Source organism: Physeter macrocephalus, chromosome 17 (genome assembly GCF_002837175.3).
Source record: "Physeter macrocephalus isolate SW-GA chromosome 17, ASM283717v5, whole genome shotgun sequence".
NCBI classification, from domain to species: Eukaryota; Metazoa; Chordata; class Mammalia; order Artiodactyla; family Physeteridae; genus Physeter; species Physeter macrocephalus.
The window spans coordinates 7,945,475-7,963,205 of record NC_041230.1 but is presented as its reverse complement, the minus strand read 5'-3'; the positions used below and the strand labels follow the sequence as shown (position 1 = coordinate 7,963,205).

Genomic DNA, 17,731 nt, shown 5'->3' with positions numbered 1-17,731 from the left:
ACAACAGTGAGAGGCCCGTGTACCACAAAAAAAAAAAAAAAAAAAAATTAAATAACTAAAATTACAAAGTTACTAGAGAGATACCACAACATATTTGACTTTGTAACAGAACCAGTGAACCTGAAGATAAATCAATAGAAATTACCTAAAACAGAAGAACAGGGTTAAAGAAAGGCTGAAGAGAAACAAAGAGCCCCAGAAACCTGTAAGACACCATCAGGTAAACCAAACCTATGTGTAATGGTAACTCAGGAAGGAGAAGACAGAGAGAAAAGAGCAGAAAAAAATCTGAAGAAATTATGGCTTAAAAAGTTCCAAATTAAAAAAAAAAAAAAGAACTTCCAAATTTGATGAAAAACAATCTACAGATCCAAGAAGCTCAACAAACCCCAAAATAAACACAAAGAGATCCTAGCTAGACACATCATAGCCAAAATGTTGACTGTCAGAAAAAAAAAAAAAAGACAAAAAGGAAATCTTGAAAACAGCAAAGGAAAAATGACTCAACATGTACAAGGGGAAAAACAATATGACTAGTGCTAACTTCTCATCAGAGACAATGGAGACCAGAAGGCAGAGGAATAATGTATTTTAAGGTGCTGAAATAAAAGAGAAAAGACTTCTATCTATGAAGAATTCTGTTCTCACAAAACTATGCTTTAAAAGTGAAATGGAGGGAATTCCCTGGAGGTCCAGTGATTAGGACTCCAAGCTCTCACTGCTGAGGGCCCAGGTTCAATCCCTGGTCAGGGAACTAAAATCCCACAATCCCACAAGCCACATGATGCAGCCAAATAAAAGAGAAATCGGGGCTTCCCTGGTGGCGCAGTGGTTGAGAGTCCGCCTGCCGATGCAGGGGACACGGGTCTGTGCCCCAGTCCAGGAAAATCCCACATGCCGTGGAGCGGCTGGGCCCGTGAGCCATGGCCGCTGAGCCTGCGCGTCCGGAGCCTGTGCTCCGCAACAGAAGAGGCCACAACAGTGAGAGGCCCGCATACGGCAAAAAAAAAAAAAGAGAAATCGATATAAAGATATTCTCAGATTAACAAGTACTCAGAGTATCTGTTGATAGCAAACATGCCTTATAAGAAATACTCAGTAAGTCCTTCAGGTTGAAAAGAAATGACACGAGACACTAACTCAAATCCACAAGAAGAAATGAGGGCCACTGAGGGACATCCCTGGCAGTGCAGTGGTTAAGACTCCATGCTTCCACTGTGGGGGGCGCAGGATTGATCCCTGGTCAGGGAACTAAGATCCCGCATGCCACGCAGCAGGATCAAAAAACAGAAAAGAAAAGAAAGAAATGAAGGCCACTGAAACTGGTAAATATGTGGGTAAATATAAAAGATAACATATGTATATTTTCCTCTTAATTTCTCTAAAATACAAAAAACTATTATAAAAGGCAATAAATATAACACAATATTGTGGGCTTTATAATATATGTACAAATATTATACTGGAACTAAGTTAGTATTAATTAGAGGTAGACTGTGATAAATTGAGGTGCATATTTTATTTCCTATAGCAGCATTAAGAAATAACTTCAAAACAAATTTAAAATCAAGAGTGAAATGAAAATAGTAGACTTAAATTAAAAGAAACCAATATGCCATAAAAGGGGCCAGAGAAATAAAGACATGAGACATATTAAAAATAAACAGCAAAATGGCAGATTTAAACCATATTAATAATTATATTAAATATGAACAAACTGAACACTCCAAACAAAAGGCAGAGATTATCCCACTAGATTAAAAAAGCAATATCAAACAATGTGCTATTTACAAGGGACACATTCTGGATCCAAAAACACAAGTAGGTTAAAAGTTAAAAGGATGAAAAAAGATATACCACGCAAACGGTAATCACAAGGGAATTGGAATGGCTACTATATTAATAGTAGACAAAATAGATTTCAAGACAAGAATTATTGCTAGACAAAAAGAGAGGTATTTCATAAAGACAAAAGGGCAATAAATCAGAAAAATAAAACAATTATAAAGGTATCCACAACTAAAAACAGAGCCCCAAAATACATGAAACAAAAACTTACAGAACTAAAAGAATTAGATAATTCAACAATAATGGGGAAATTTCACCATTCTATTCTCAATAATAGAAACAACTAGACAGAAAATCTCCAGGGATACAGAAAACTTAATAAACCAACTTGACCAAACTGGTATGTATGGAACATTCCATCGAATGACTGCAGAATGCATATTCTTTTTAAGTGCACATAGACCATTCTTCAGAACAGATCATATGCTAGGCCAAAAAACAAATATCACTAAACTTAAAAACATTAAAGTTATATAAAGCATGTTTTTCTACCACAAAGGAATGAAATTAGAAATCAACAAATGAAAGAAAGATGGAAAATCCACAAATATGTAGAAATTAAACAAGATACCTCTAAGAAACTCAGGGACAGAGAAGAAATCAGAAGAGAAATTGAAACATATTTTGAATAGAATGAAAACAAAACCCAGCATAATAAAATTTATGGGATGTAGCTAAAGAAGTGGTTAGAGAGAGATTTATAGCTTTAAATGCCTGCATTAAGGAAGAAGAATGGTTTCAACTCAACTGTCTAAGCTTCTATCTTAAGAAATTACAAAAAGAGCAAATTAATAAGCAGAAGGAAAGAAATAATACACATTTATAAAAAATTAATCAAATAGAAAACCAGAATGAGTAGAGAAAATCAATGAAAGTAAAAGTTGATTTTTGAAGAGATCAACAAAATTGAACAATCTTTAGCTAGAATGAACAAGAAAAAATAGAGAAGACAGAAATTACCAAATCAAGAAAGAAAGAGGGAACATCATTACTGACTTCACAGAAATTAGAAGGATTAAAAGTAGTATAAACAACTTTATGCCAACAACTGGACAACAAAGGCAAAACAAAAATTCTAGAAAAACACAAACTACCAAAACTAACTCAATAAAAACTAGAGTATCTGAATAGACCTGTAATAAGTAACAAGATTGAATTAGTAATTAAAAGTCTTCACACAAAGACAAGCCCTTGTTCAAATGTCTTCACTAGGGGATTCTAACCAATATTTAAAGAAGAAATGATACAAATTCTTCACAAGTTCTTACAGAAAATAGAGGACAGAAAATTTCACCACTCATTTTATGTAGTCATTATCCTGATACCAGAGCAGACAAAGATATCAAAAAGAAAGTAAAATACAGATAAATACCCTTCATGAACAGAGGTGAAAAAAATCCTTAACAAAATATTAGCAAACTAAATCCAGCAGCAAGTCAAAAAGAATTATACATTATAATAAAGTAGGATTTATTCCAGGAATGCAAAGCTCATTTAACATCTGCAAATCAATTAATGAAATACACCACACTAACAAAATAAAGACAAAAACTACATGAACATCTCAACAGATGCAGAAATATCTAACAAAATCCAATACCCATTCTTAATAAAAATACTCCACGAACTAGGAATTGAATGGAACTTCCTCAACCTGATAAAGGGCATCTATATAAAACCTACAGCTAACATCATATTTAATGATAAAAGACTGAATATTTTCCTCTAAGTTCAGAAACCAGACAAGAATGTCTGTTATCAACAACTCCATTCTACACTGCACTGGAAGTTCTAGCCAAAAGGCTAGAGGGGAGTAGCAGAACAAGGAAGAGGAGAATTTAAAGACATCTAAATTGGAAAGGAAGAAGTAAACCTCTCTTTGGTTCACAGATTATATGATCCAGGACGTACAAAATTCCAAGGAATCCTCAATAAAGAGACAATAAGTAATCATTGTATTTAGTAAGGTAATATGATAAAAGCTCAAAATACAAAAATCAATTGTATTTCTACATACTAGCAATGAACATTCCACAAATGAAATTAAGAAAACAATACCATTCACAATAACATAGATAATAATAAAATATTGAGGAATAAATTTGACACAAGTATTACAAGACATGTAAGGTGAACATTTTAAAACATTGCTGAGAGAAATTAAAGTCCTAAATAGACAACCATAAATTAGAAGACTCAATATTATTAAAACTGATTCTCCCTAAATTGATTGATAAATTCAATGCAAACCCTATCAAAACGAGAGTAAGCTTGTTTTGTTTTGTAGAAATTGACAATCTGACCCCAAAATGTATGTGCCAATTCAAAAAACATAGAACAGCCAAAATAATTTTGAAAAAGTTAGAGTATTTACACTCCTCAACCTCAAAACTTAATATAAGACCCCAGTAATGAAGATAGTGTGCTATTGTCATATGAAGAAACATAGAGATCAATGGAACAAAATTAGGAGTCCAGAAATGAATCATTTACAGTTAACTGATTTTCGACAAAGGAGCCATGGCAACTGAATGAGGGAAAGCATACTATTTTTTTTTTCTTAACACCCTCATTGGAGCACAATTGCCCCACAATGGTGTGTTAGTTTCTGCTCTATAACAAAGTGAATCAGCCACACATATACACACATCCCCACATCTCCTCCCTCTTGCGTCTCCCTCCTTTCCTCCCTATCCCACCCCTCCAGGTGGTCACAAAGCACCGAGCTGATCTCCCTGTGCTATGTGGCCGCTTCCCACTAGCTATCTATTTTACATTTGGTAGTGTATATATGTCCATGCCACTCTCTCACTTCATCCCAGCTTACCCTTCCCCCTTCCCGTGTCCTCAAGTCCATTCTCTACGCCAAGCATACTATTTTTAACAAATACTGCCAGGACAAGTGAATATTCATATGCAAGAAAATGAATTTAGACTTTCACCTCACATGACACATAAAAATTAACTAAAAATGGATCACAGCCCTAAGTGTAAAAGCTAAAAATATAAAACTTCTAGAAGAAACCAAAGAAGAAAATCTATGTAGCCTTGAGTTAAGCAAACTTCGTAGTTACACCACAAAAAGCACAAAATCCATTAGAAAATTGTTAAATTGAACATCATCAAAATTTAAAACCTTTATGCTTGAAAAGACACCATTAAGAGAATGAAAAGACAATCCACAGACTTGTCTTTTTTCTGAAACTTCATTTCATAGTTGAAAATAATTGAAAATCCTGTATCTGATATAGGACTTGTGTCTAGAATATACGAAAAATTCTTACAACTCAAAAAGAAGACAAACAATCCAACTTAAAAATGGGCAAAAGAACTGAGTAGCTATTTCACCAAAGACGATATGCAAATGGTTAATAAGCACATGAAAAGATTAACATTATCAGTCATTAGGAAAATGCAAATTAAACCACAGTGCAATACCACTACACACCCAACTAGAATGTCTGTAAATCAAAATTAGAGACAATTCCAAGTGCTGGCAAGGATGTAGAGAAACTGACACTCTAAAACACTGCTACTAGAAAATGCAAAAATAGAAAATATAAACATAATAGAAATGTAAAACATAAATGCTAATAGAAATGTACAGCCACTTGGGAAAATAATTATGCAGTTTCTTAAAAGGTTAAACATAAACATACCATACAATCCAGAAATTCTACTCCTAGTTATCTACCCAAGAGAAATGAAAACATATGTCCACATCAAGACTGGTACATGACTATTCCTAGCAGCACTATTCACAATAACCAAAAAGTGGACAATCCAATTCACATCAACCTGTGAATAGCTAGACAAAATGTGGTATATCAATACAATGGAATATTATATGGCAATAAAAAGGAATGAATTACCAGTACGTGCTGCAACATGGATGAACCTCAAAAACATTATGCTGAACCTCAAACATTATGTATTGAAGCCAGATACAAAGACAAATATATATTTTATGATACCGTTTATATAAAATGTCCAGAAACAGCAAATCTACAGAGACAGCATATCATTGGTTTACTGGAGCTCAAATGGGAGAAGAAATGGATGCAAATGGGCACAAGGTAACTTTTTAGAGTGATGGAATGTTCTAAAGTTGTGTGGATGTGATAATCATACAACTCTAAAAGTTTACTCAAAATAATTGAACTGTACACTTACAATAAGTAGATTATGGTATATAAGTTATAACTCAATGAAGCTGTTAAAAAAGGAGCTGTGGAACTGTATACTTCTAAAGAGAGGTTATTGAAATGGTCTATATTAAGAGAGACTAAATAGATATGCCACATAAATGCACTACTGGGTCATGTTCTGGAGAGGAAAAAATATTACTGTGTCTACTGACAATTATGAGAGGTAGATGATAGGTATTAGATAAAAGTATTGTGTTGAAGTTAAGTTTACTGAAGTTGATAACTGGTTATATGAGAATATCACCATTCTTAGAAAATCTTTTAACATACATCCACATATGAACCTACATATACACACACACACATATATATACATAAATACATACACATACGTATGGTGGAGGGAGAAGGGAGAGCATGCACACAAGAGACACACAAGCCAATGATAAAGCAAACTGGGTGAAACATTAGTAGGTGATTTTATGATGCCATTTTATAAAAATATATATGCCATATATTTATACATATATGTGTATGTGTAGAAGACATAAGAATGTTCTTTGTACTATTTTTATTTTTGCAAATTTTCTGTAATTTTGAAGTAATTTCCAAATATCAAGTCAAAAATAAATAGGATGAAGCCCACTTCTGAAAATGGCAGCAGACTGAACTGGTCACAAGTATCCCCCGCAGAAAACAATGCCAAGTGAGAGGAAGGGAGGCTTCCTGGTGGGGGGAAGCGACAAAGAAACCAGGAAAGTCCCTCCCTTAACTGAAGATGATATTCTGGAAAAGAGGTCATGCCAGGCAGCCTTACCAGGGACCTAGGGGCCTAGAAAAGAGCTTCCTCCCAGTACCTGACAGATGCCTCATCCTTCCCTACCTGCCATGCTACAGACGGTTCCAACTACCCTGTGTCACACTCACCTGGACAGAGACCCAGTGGACGTTGTCTCTCCTCTATCCAGGGCTCTTCCCCTCGCTCCAGCTGAGAAATGAGTTTGGGTTTGGAAAATGGAATTTCTGCTCATAAGGAAAGAAAAAAAGGAGACTCTTGGTTATGAGCTCAAGGGGCCATTCCAGAACTCAGAGACAAAATGGAGAGGGAACCCCAGGGGGTGATACAGAGGACCCATGAATAGTGAACTCTCTGCAGTAGAAGGGTTGAGTAAGAAAAGGTGACTCCAATAAGAAAAACAGCATATTAACACGGTGAATGAAAATCTCCTGGGTTTGGGGCAAGATAAAGTAAGAAAAAAAAATGCAGAGTGGCATACACAATATGAATAAATCTACCTGCTTTCAACTCTACTGAATCCAGATCCACCTGAGGAAAAAGGTAAATTTTTGTTTTGAAGCCCAACCCTAAGACAAAGCTGCTTTGTGAGTAGCCGTTCTTCGTGACATACAGAAAATACCGTGAGCCAGACTTCTAAGTGCTACGGGAAGCCATTCTTACCTAGTGAGACCAAGTGGTTATAAGTCTCCAGCATCACCTCCCTGTGCAAGGTCCTCTGAGCAGGGCTCAACAACCTCCATTCCTCCTGGGTGAAGTCCACAGCCACATCCCCGAATGCCACGAATGCCTTTTAACACAAAACACACCTCTGCTCATCCAGGAGTCTGCCTTGTCCACACCTCAGGATGAGAGATCAAAAGGCATCCCTGAGGAGGTAGAGAAGATTTCTAGACCTTACTATGGATGATGAATAAAGGGTAACAGAATATACCACTCTAAAATATGCCACTTTGGCATAAGGATTATTTTGAGCTGAAGGCAATTAATAAGCAGACACAAGAAAAGCTCTCTGCCCTCTCCCATTTGCCTAAAAGCAGAACATAAATTTGCAAAGGTGTCCCCCTTCCCCTCTCTGCCAGGAGGACAGAAATTAATCACCAGATACAACTCTAGACCCTTATAAGCCCAGGGATAGGCACCAGAGAAATCTACATAGCAAACCTTTACTAACTAGCCCTTATCTTCCATTAGTTCCCCCATATATTATTAACCTCCCCACAATTTGCTGCCTAGAAACTCAAAGTCCTTTTCCTTTGTCTTGTCACTTCTCTAAAGTTATTGCCATTTTCTTAAGATGCTATATAAGCTCAAGTTCTAACCACCCCTTCTGAGTTACCCATCACTGAGTACTCCCATGTGTATGCATGATGCATACACAAATTTCCAATTGTTTTTCTCTTGTAAATATGTCTTTTGTCTAATTTACAGCCAATGAAAAAAAGAATTTTTCTCCTCCCATACATGACCTTCGTGCCAATAGTTCAAAGACCATTACTCTCCCATCTCTATCCAGCCAGCATCATTGTGCACCTATCACTGTCAACATGCTAGGCTCACTGCTATGGGGGATAAAAGCAAAAGTTCTTTCACATTGGGAGCTTTAAATCTAGGCAGGAAGAGGAGGAAGACATCATACACACTACATTAAAAGAATAATCCTCTTGCTGAGTTTGAAGAATTTCAGAGACTACTTGGTCTAAGCATTTATGTTCTATATGAAGCAGCTCAGCCTCTGGGGCAGGGGATGAATAACCCACCACTATGTATACTTCAGGCAGGGCTCACTCCTTCCCCTCCCTCACACTGCCACTTGCGCTGCTCAGGCATGAGGAATGGAAGTGGATGGTGGTGAAGAGCCTGGATTCAAAACACTCTGCCTGGATTTGGAACCTACCTGTCCCCAACTAGTGTACCCTTAGGCAAATTAGTTAACCTCTCAGCACCTCAGTTTCTTCTTCTCTGAACTGAGAATAACAGTGCTTATCTCCCAGGTTGTGCTGAGGATCAGATGAGTTGATAAATGTAAGGACTCAGACAACTGACTGCTCCACACAGTAAGTGTGTGGTGAGGTTTCTGTTTGTTTGTTTGGTTGGTTTTTGTTTTGTTTTTTGTCCGTGCCACGCATCTTGCAGGATCTTAGTTTCCCAACCAGGGACTGAACCCACACCCTCGGCAGTGAAAATGCCAAGTCCTAACCACTGGACCGCCAGGGAATTCTCTGTGTGGTGTTTTAAATTACGGATTCCTGGGTCCCACCACAAATCAATAAAATCAGACTCTTCAGGGATAAGGCTTTTATACTTCTAAGGGCTCCTATGTATAGTCATGGCTGCAAATCACTGGGTCAGAGGAATCTGGAGAGGGAGAGGTGACTGTAGGATACAGAGATCAGAAATGGTTTCATGAGAGGGCAGTATGATCTTGGTCCTAAAGGCTAGGCAGGATTCAAAGGATGAAGGAGCGAGGAGGGCTAGGTACTCCAGACAAGGCATGTGAGATGGGAGGGAATAAAGAATGAAAAGTGGCTAGTTGGGAAAGAGAGCAGGCAGGTTGTAGCAGCCTACAGAGAGTCTGAAAGGTCAAAGGAATATAAAACTCTGTCCTCTACTGTGCATTTAAGGCAATATTTGAATACTACCCTTGAACTGATGGTAGAGGACTACACATGTGAATAGACAGGTGGTAAAGCACATGTTGCAAAATATTCATTATTGAATCTAGGTGGTGGGTATGTGAATGTCAATGTACAAGTCTTTGTATTTTTTTTCTTTATGTTTGAAGCTGTTCATAATTAAATGTTAGAGAGAAAAAGACTATTCACTCATTCAAGTTCCTGCCCAGTCCCTGTAGTGATCTGATCTTATAGATCCTCCTCAGAATAAACACACACACGCATACCTTGAAAATCTCTGACAAAGGAGGTACGTTACAGACCAGCCTACGTTATTTCAACAAGTTTAATACAACTGGTATTCCTGCAGCTATAGAAAGATTCATGGTTTCTTCGTCTGAGACCCATGCATGTAGGGAGGGTATGGTAAACACTAACTGGATGATCCATTTCAAACCTCTCCCACTGAGTAGCAACACAGCTAGCAGTCTGGGGGACTAATTTAGAATAAAGAAAAAATACCTAATGAATTTTCACATCTGACTAAACAGATCTCCTGAAAGCCTGTTAAAAGCTTCAGCTGGATGCTTCTAGCTAGCTTCTATACATGATAATGTATAGAAAGAGAAGAGTTAAAGAAGCAACTAAGCAGTTCGCAAGCATAATTTAGAGGAAATATAGACAAGCCAGGACTTGCTGGGTTGGAAAATAAAACTGTTTTACATCTCCACCCTCTCCAGCTAGCAAGAGTCTCAAAATAAGAAATGGCTTCAGGGTAAAGATCAAGAGTTTGGCTAGAAGACCCAAACGTTATGACCTCTGAAATTGTTAAGGTGATGCCTAGCAGACAAAAGGGCTTCTGAGATTCTTACAGGTATTGTCCCACAGCACTGACACCCTGCCCAAAGATGAGAGGCCTATCTGGAAAGGAAATGTGATTGTAGCTTTTTGTTTAATAGAGTAATATAATCTGATACATGGGAAACCCAAAGAGTTTTTAAAGAAGTCATATCAGGGCTTTCCTGGTGGCACAGTGGTCAAGACTCTGCCTGCCAATGCAGGGGACATGGGTTCGAGCCCTGGTCCGGGAAGATCCCACATGCCACGGAGCAACTAAGCCCGTAAGCCACAACTACTGAGTGTGCAGTCTAGAGCCCATGAGCCACAACTACTGAGCCTGTGCCCCACAACTACTGAAGACCATGTGCCTAGAGCCCATGCTCTGCAACAAAAGAAGACACTGCAATGAGAAGCCCGCACACCGCAACAAAGAGTAGCCTCTGCTCGCCACAACTAGGGAAAGTCCACGCACAGCAATGAAGACCCAACGCAGCCAAAAATATATAAATAAAATAAAATAAATTTTAAAGAATATATATATATACTCTAAAGAAGTCATATCACCTTTACTAAAAGGGCTGGAGACAGTTCAAAATGAAGAGGCCTCCTATGTGCCTCCAACTCCTCCCCTTTTTGAATGGGAGTGTATATTGTAGTTTTCCTGTTCATGTCTCACCACTGTGTGCTAGGTGGGTAGTTGCGGGTAGAGGGAAAAAAATAAATTGTCTTTTTAGTATACATCTCTGACTCAAAAGGAGTTTCACTGAAGAAGCCTTAGCCACATCCAGACTGATATGCATATGATACTGCACTTTGAGGATGAAACTTCTGGGGATCCTGGGAGGGGGGGTGAGTTTATCTTGCACAAGGGAAGGACATGGATCACTGGGACCAGAGGGTAGTTACAGTAATGAACACCACTGTATAACGTCTCCCTATATCTACACCCTTGTGTTAGTCCCTTCCACAACTCTGCACTTGGCTATGTGCCTTGCTTTGATCAAAGGGACATTAGCAAACATAACACGAGCTGAGGCTTAAAACGTGCTTGTCCATTGGGGATGTCCTCTCTCTTGCTGTGTAGGGAAACTCAAGACCATCGTTTGATCAAGCCTAAGCAGAGTCTCTAGAACAAACCCAAGCCTACATGGAAAAGAACCAAGAAAAACCAACACACCTGAGACAAACAGCCTGGTAACTGTCATGCATGGATAGCCACCCAGCCCCAGTCAAACCACCAGCTGACTGCAGCAACAAGAGCACAAGTGAAACCTGCAAAACATCCATCTGTGCCCAGCTCAAAATGCTGACCTATCAAATTGTGTGCTATTAAATTATTTTGTTTTTCTTTTTAAATATTTATTTATTTATTTGGCTGCACCGGGTCTTAGTCGCAGCACTCGGGATCTTCGTTGCTGCGTGTGAGATCTTCGTTGCAGCACACGGGATCTTTTAGTTGAGATATGCGGGAACTTTTGTTGCAGCATGCGGGATCTAGTTCCCTGACCAGGGATGGAACCCAGGCCCCCTGCATTGGGAGCACGGAGCCTTAACCACTGGACCACCAGGGAAGTCCCTAAATTATTTTGTTTTAAGTCAGTAAGTTTTGGGTAGTTTGTTATGAAGCAAAGCCTAACCTATACATTGATAAAGGAGTCATGTTATATGAAAAATACTTTGCAAGTAATATTAACCTTGAGATCAAGGTTAATTGATTGCCAAGATGCTCATGCTGTCACAAACTCCTAAGAGAGATTCAGACAGCAACAGATTCAGTCCTCCCATTTCTCACTGCCTCCCAGGCATGAAGTCATTAGGTGATAGAGGATAGATTTGTTTGAATGACTTGAATAGTTATTTTTCTCTCTTTTTTTCCAGCCAAGTGCCTAAAAAGTGAATTTAATCTAAATTAAAGGTGTATATGAGATTACTCCACTGTGCTGGCAATAAACACGTTTTCAGAATGAATAATCAGAACATGATGTCATAAACAGAACACATTTGAAGTGAAGACTGCCCTGAATATCTAAGACATTGTTGTTGAGACACTGAAGGCAGACTCCTGAACAGAAAAGTGATGTTACTGCAATGTTTGGGGGACGTGAGGATTACAGATGCAATGGGTAGCAAAGAAACATATCAACATGGGGAAACAAATCAGGAAATTATTGTGAACATTCACATGAGAGAAGAATAAGACCTGCACTGGCAGGTCTACCCTGGGAATGTAACACTGCACAGTTTAACAAAAACAAAAAAACTGCACAATGTAAAGTGAAACATGGTGATGGAAGAAGGGAATCTCAAAAAAGGAAGAAATAATTGATAGGATCACATCTTTTAGAACAAGCAGGGTTCCAAAGCTCCAACTGGTGTGAGTGCGCACTGCTTCAAAATATTTATTTCTACTCACCTCGTCATATTTTAGTTTTGAGAATAAATACACATCTATAAAAGAATTTCATGCACAAAGTTGATCACAGAAGCATTATTTGCAACAGTCAAATATTGGAAACAAGTTAAATGTTCCCCCAAATTGAGAACTAGTGGATTGGCTAATTCACTCAAAGCACTATTATAGAAATCGCTTTCAGTCAGATAAATGTTGGTTGTTCCTGCATCTATTAAAAAATGGGTCTGAGTAGATATAATGTCACTAGCTTTAATAAAATACGATCTTATCATTAAGGTCTATCAAAATGTATGTATGTAGGGGTGTGCGTGTGTGTGTATGTATATAAAATTAACCAAATCCCAATGATAAAGAAATCTAAAAATAAAATGCAAGACTCATAAGTGTGCAGGCTGTGCTTTACACATCACTGAATGTAGTCTATCAAGAGTTCTGCAAACAGTAAACATTCAGCAAATCTATTCAATGGAATCAAGGAGAAAATACTAAGAATTAGTAACATCATGTGCCTGCCAGCCCAACTCATTTGTTACAAATTCTACTTTACCCTCTCAGGCAGTGACAGCTAATATCCTACTGTATATTTGCTTAAATTCTTTTGTGTATTTCAGATGTCATTCATGTTAGAGTACCTGGAAATCCTCCTCAAACCCCCTGAAATATGTGGTTAATTACATGCCCCAAATAACATATCAAAACAAACAGAAACTCCCTTGTTACTTATTAGTTCCTTCAAATTAATTTCTTTAAGGTGTGGTTCCTCCATGCACCAAACATATCATGTGTGCCAGGTACTCCTCTAGGCACAGAAGTTTCATCTTAAACAACTTATCAATTCAAATGCTTGTGCACTTTGGTCAAGTTTTCATAATGCTTTTTTTTCTTTTTTCTTTTTTAAAGTATAAAGGGCAGGAAAAGTCAGCTCACACAAATTTCTGGCTTTTCCCAGAAAATCAGAATGCTTCCCTAGTAACATCATGAGTGGAGAAGGAAGTACACACAAAAGATTCAATGTTACCTTAGGAAATGCCCCAGAGTTCCTAAGCATTCTTGGTACTAACACTTTTCAGATGAATATAATATTTTACAAATGAGAAATGCAGAACTCTCAAAGTTGTTCTGATAATGCCTAGGAAATTGTAAATCTCTAACATGGAGACCAGGATTAAGAATAAATCAAGAAGGCTTCCCTGGTGGTGCAGTGGTTAAGAATCCGCCTGCCAATGAAGGGGACATGGGTTCGATCCCTGGTCCGGGAGGATCATACATGACACGAAGCAACTAAGCCCATGCACAACTACTGAGCCTGCACTCTAGAGCCCATGCTCCGCAACAAGAGAAGCCACCACAATGAGGGGCCCGCGCACCACCGCGAGGAGCGGCCCCCCTCTCGCCGCAACTAGAGAGGGCCCATGCACAGCAATGAGGACCCAACTCAGCCAAAAATAAATAATTAAAGTAAATAAATTTATTTTAAAAAATAAGAAATCAAGACAATGCAGGCAGATCTGAAATAACCAAGTTAGTGCATATCAAAAATGATAGTAAACAAGCCTGGCAACTGTGTTGGTGCTCAATAAATATCAGTCACATTCAGTTAAGTCAAACTCATCATAGTCACCATTCTCAGGGCTTAGAAAGTTTCCCCTTAAGTTCCTATATGCCTATAGCTCTGATTTCCTATGTCAAATCCCTTCTCAACATCCTTCACAATCCATCTTAGTCAAAGACAAAGTCTACACTCCTCAGTCTGGCACTCGACCTGGCCACCCAGACTCAGAGGTGGAAAATGAAAATCCTTCAGGGGCCAGGCAGATAATAAAAATGAGAGAGACAGGGAAAACGTTAGATTTCAATGGTTTCAACTTCAGTATGGAGGATACTGTGGAAACCACAGCAAATAGACTCTGCAGGACCTGTCCAAATGATGCAGACACTGTTCAGCTCAAATTCCCTGACACCAAAGTAGAGTGCAGTTTATTTTCTGAGAGGCAAGCAATCCAGAATTTTTGGTGAAATTTCCCCATTGCCAGATGCTGAAAATGCTCTCAAATGTAAAATTCAGGTCAGACTATATCATGCACTGGTGAAGACAGTCTGTATCTTCACCAGTACATTATTTAAAAATCAACCTAAAATACGATCTTCCCATACTGTGTTAAGGGCAGTGTGCCCAGTGGCCCAGCCTCAGACTAACCATTCTTCCTGCCCTCCCACTGGTATGTCTTCACCAACTCTCCAATTTACCAGACTCGCAGGGGTAGTTCAAACAGCCCTACTTCTCCTGGAAGTCCTCCCCAGCCACTTCAGGCCACAGTCTACTCTGCTGTCCCTGCCTTTCATCCTTATCACTGGACAATTAAGCCTGAATGTCCCTGTATTTTTATTTAAATTGCTCCATGGGTGTTGTTCAAAGTTAACTACTTCGAGGATGACTGAAGTATGTATGGAGCAGAAAGAAATGTTGAGGGAAACTCCATGTAAGCCACTCCTCCAGGACCAGGAAGGAGCTTTGCCCAATACCAACAAGGCAGCCTACAGAGCAAGAAAAGGGAATGGATTCATCCTCTTGACAGCCAACATGGAATTTTACGGAAATTCTCACCTCTTTTTTGGCTTTCAGGAGCCCCGTGGCCATTTTCCTGATCTCCTGAGTGCTCTCTCTGAAGAAGGGCAAAGTCTCAGAAGGCAGATCTGAGGATGTGAAGAGAAATAAGAGCATGCCTAGTTGGAAAACCCCTCCCAAGTGCAGGCGGGGTGTGCTCCAGAGCCCCACGACTGGGGATTGGGAGTGTCACAGAATTCACCACCATAAGCCAATTCCCATCTAGAACCCTGGAGAAAGGGCCCAGGGTGACCGAGCACCCTCAAGCTAAGCCCCAAGCTCTGGCCAGAGAGTGAAGCCCATATCCCCCAGCAGCGGAGTAAGGGTTTGCCCCTAAGGCAGACTGTGTCCTCGTGAGTAAAACCGGGACAAGCATGCGGACGTGCTGAGTGGACGAGGCAGTGACTATTGGGCACTCACGGAACGCGGGGTGCACGTTACCGATCCTGAGGCTGAAGCTCGGGAACTAAGAGCAGAGGCGTGAGAAGGACCCGAATACAGTTATCTACCCCGTTGCCAACCAGCCTAATGGGCGGACTCCACCGGCCGGAAGTGTTCCTGTTACGACAACTCCTCACGCTAAGGGGCGAGCGGAAGGGAGCGCGGAAGTGGCCGCAGAGGCCTCTGGAGAGTGTAGTCTTGGGATGGAGAGGAGGAGGGCGTGGGTTTCTCCATCGCAGGGTGACTCTCACATCTGCACCTCTTATACAGCCAAATTTAGGAGCCCGTTGTTAAGGTCCCCAGACCGCGAGGTTCACCAGTTTCTCCGCCGAGGGCCAATGAGATATGCAGGCCACGAGAGCGTCGCGGACACCCCCGAGAAGTCTAGGAAATGTGGTCCTGGAGCCCGGTGTTGCGGAGGCGGGTGACCAGACTGTGCGCACTGACCTTCAGCGGCGCGGGGGAGCTAAGCTTCCCCACCCAAGTCTCCATGGGTGTCCCCTTCCCGGAGCTGAAACCAGGGTCGGCACGGGCTGGACCAGAGGCGGGCCGATGTGGGCGCGGCTTAGAGTAAAGCACTTGGAGGGTGAGGAAGCGGGGTAATGCTCTGTTGGGACTCCCAGATAGGAGCGACACCGGCTTTACGTCCCCGAGGTTGGGAGGGGGCGCCAGTATAGACAGGGAACACCAAGGCTGTTTTCGGAGAGAGCGGGATTGACTTGGGCCAACTTGGAATGACGGTGGGAGTGGCTTTCGTCTTGCGTGCCCGGGATTTTGAGGAGCGGAGAGGCTGGACTTGGCTAAAGAGCAAAAGGTTCCCTGGTGGTAGTAGTATAATGAAGCCCGCGGCTCGAGCCAGCATACCCTGGTACATGTATCGCTTGGAGGAAATTTTCCGAGCTGGTGGTGGTGGTGGTGGTGGTGGTGGTGGTGGTGATGGTGAGGGAGAGAGGGGTGAAGAGGAGGCATAATTTGACAGTTTTGTTCATCATGGATTGGGGGGAGGGGAGATTTTGTTCATCATTTTTATTTTTAAGATAATACATTAAAATATTTATCTTGATTACTGAGTGTTTTTGGTGCTTCCTTAAATTCTGTACCCAAAATCCCCACATTAAGGAAAAGCATAAATAGATCTGATGCTACATGAACCTCATTGGCACCTACTGGCCTGTAGCTTTGATAAGAGGTGAGGGCTTGGCTTCTGGGCATTAAGTAGCCAGAAAGCCAGAAAGAATCCTTTAGGAGCTTACCCTGAATTGTTGAATTGTGAGTGATCTTTTCTTTCCTGACTTCCTTAAAATCCACAATTTCCTGATAACTACTCCACTCAAAGCACCACCCTCAAGGCACCTCCAAGGCCCATCATGGTGCAAATATTCAAAGAATACTCTTAAATCTTAACACTCTACTCCAGAATCTTTCCCAATATCCCTTGGCCTGGAGAAGTAAAAAAAAAAAAAAAAAGGTTTGTATGTTAGCATCAGCCTCCCCGACTGCACAGGGGTTCAGGAAGGAGGATCAGCCCAGCACCCTATTCCAATCCTTGACAGACCTCACCAAGGATTTCATATCCCTGAATGTGGAATGTTTCTAAAAGAACTCGGTGGGCACCAAAGTCAGGCATGGGGCTGAGAGGAGCACAAACGAAATGGAGGGACTGAAAAGTTTCAGAGAAGGGATGGAGGGTGGGGGGGCGGGGAGCCAAGGAGGTGGGATCCTGAGATAATCCAGATCCTTATGTGTAGACATGTGTACACAGTCTGTGAAGAGAGATCCAGGCTGACAGGTTATCTATAATAAATCAAACATAACAGCAGGTTGGATGATGATGGGGCCCTGGGAACTTTCTCCCCTTTCTCCCTTCCAGGGAGGGGAAAGGGACTGGAGATTGAATCAATCGCCAAAGACCAATGATTTAATCGATCACACCTATGTAATGAAGTCTCCATAAAACCCCAAAAGGATGGGGTTTGGAGAGCTTCCAGGTTGGCAGAGATTCAGGGAGAGTGGCGTGTTCAGAGA

General features: G+C 40.4%; 1 protein-coding gene across 2 annotated transcripts in view; it reads right to left on the bottom strand.

Annotated features, from left to right (window-relative positions):
* The window catches only part of ZNF875 (zinc finger protein 875), a 19,905-nt gene extending 4,470 nt beyond the window's left edge, over positions 1-15,435 (bottom strand). For both annotated transcript variants that reach the window (XM_028478104.2, XM_007119443.4), the window contains exons 1-3: positions 15,266-15,435; positions 7,456-7,582; positions 6,924-7,019 (exon numbers count right to left, since the gene is read on the bottom strand). In XM_028478104.2, the coding sequence (XP_028333905.1) occupies positions 6,924-7,019; positions 7,456-7,582; positions 15,266-15,382 (340 nt within the window). In that variant the 5' untranslated portion in view covers positions 15,383-15,435. The remainder of the gene's footprint in view (positions 1-6,923; positions 7,020-7,455; positions 7,583-15,265) is intronic.
* Between the last annotated feature and the right edge of the window lie 2,296 nt (positions 15,436-17,731).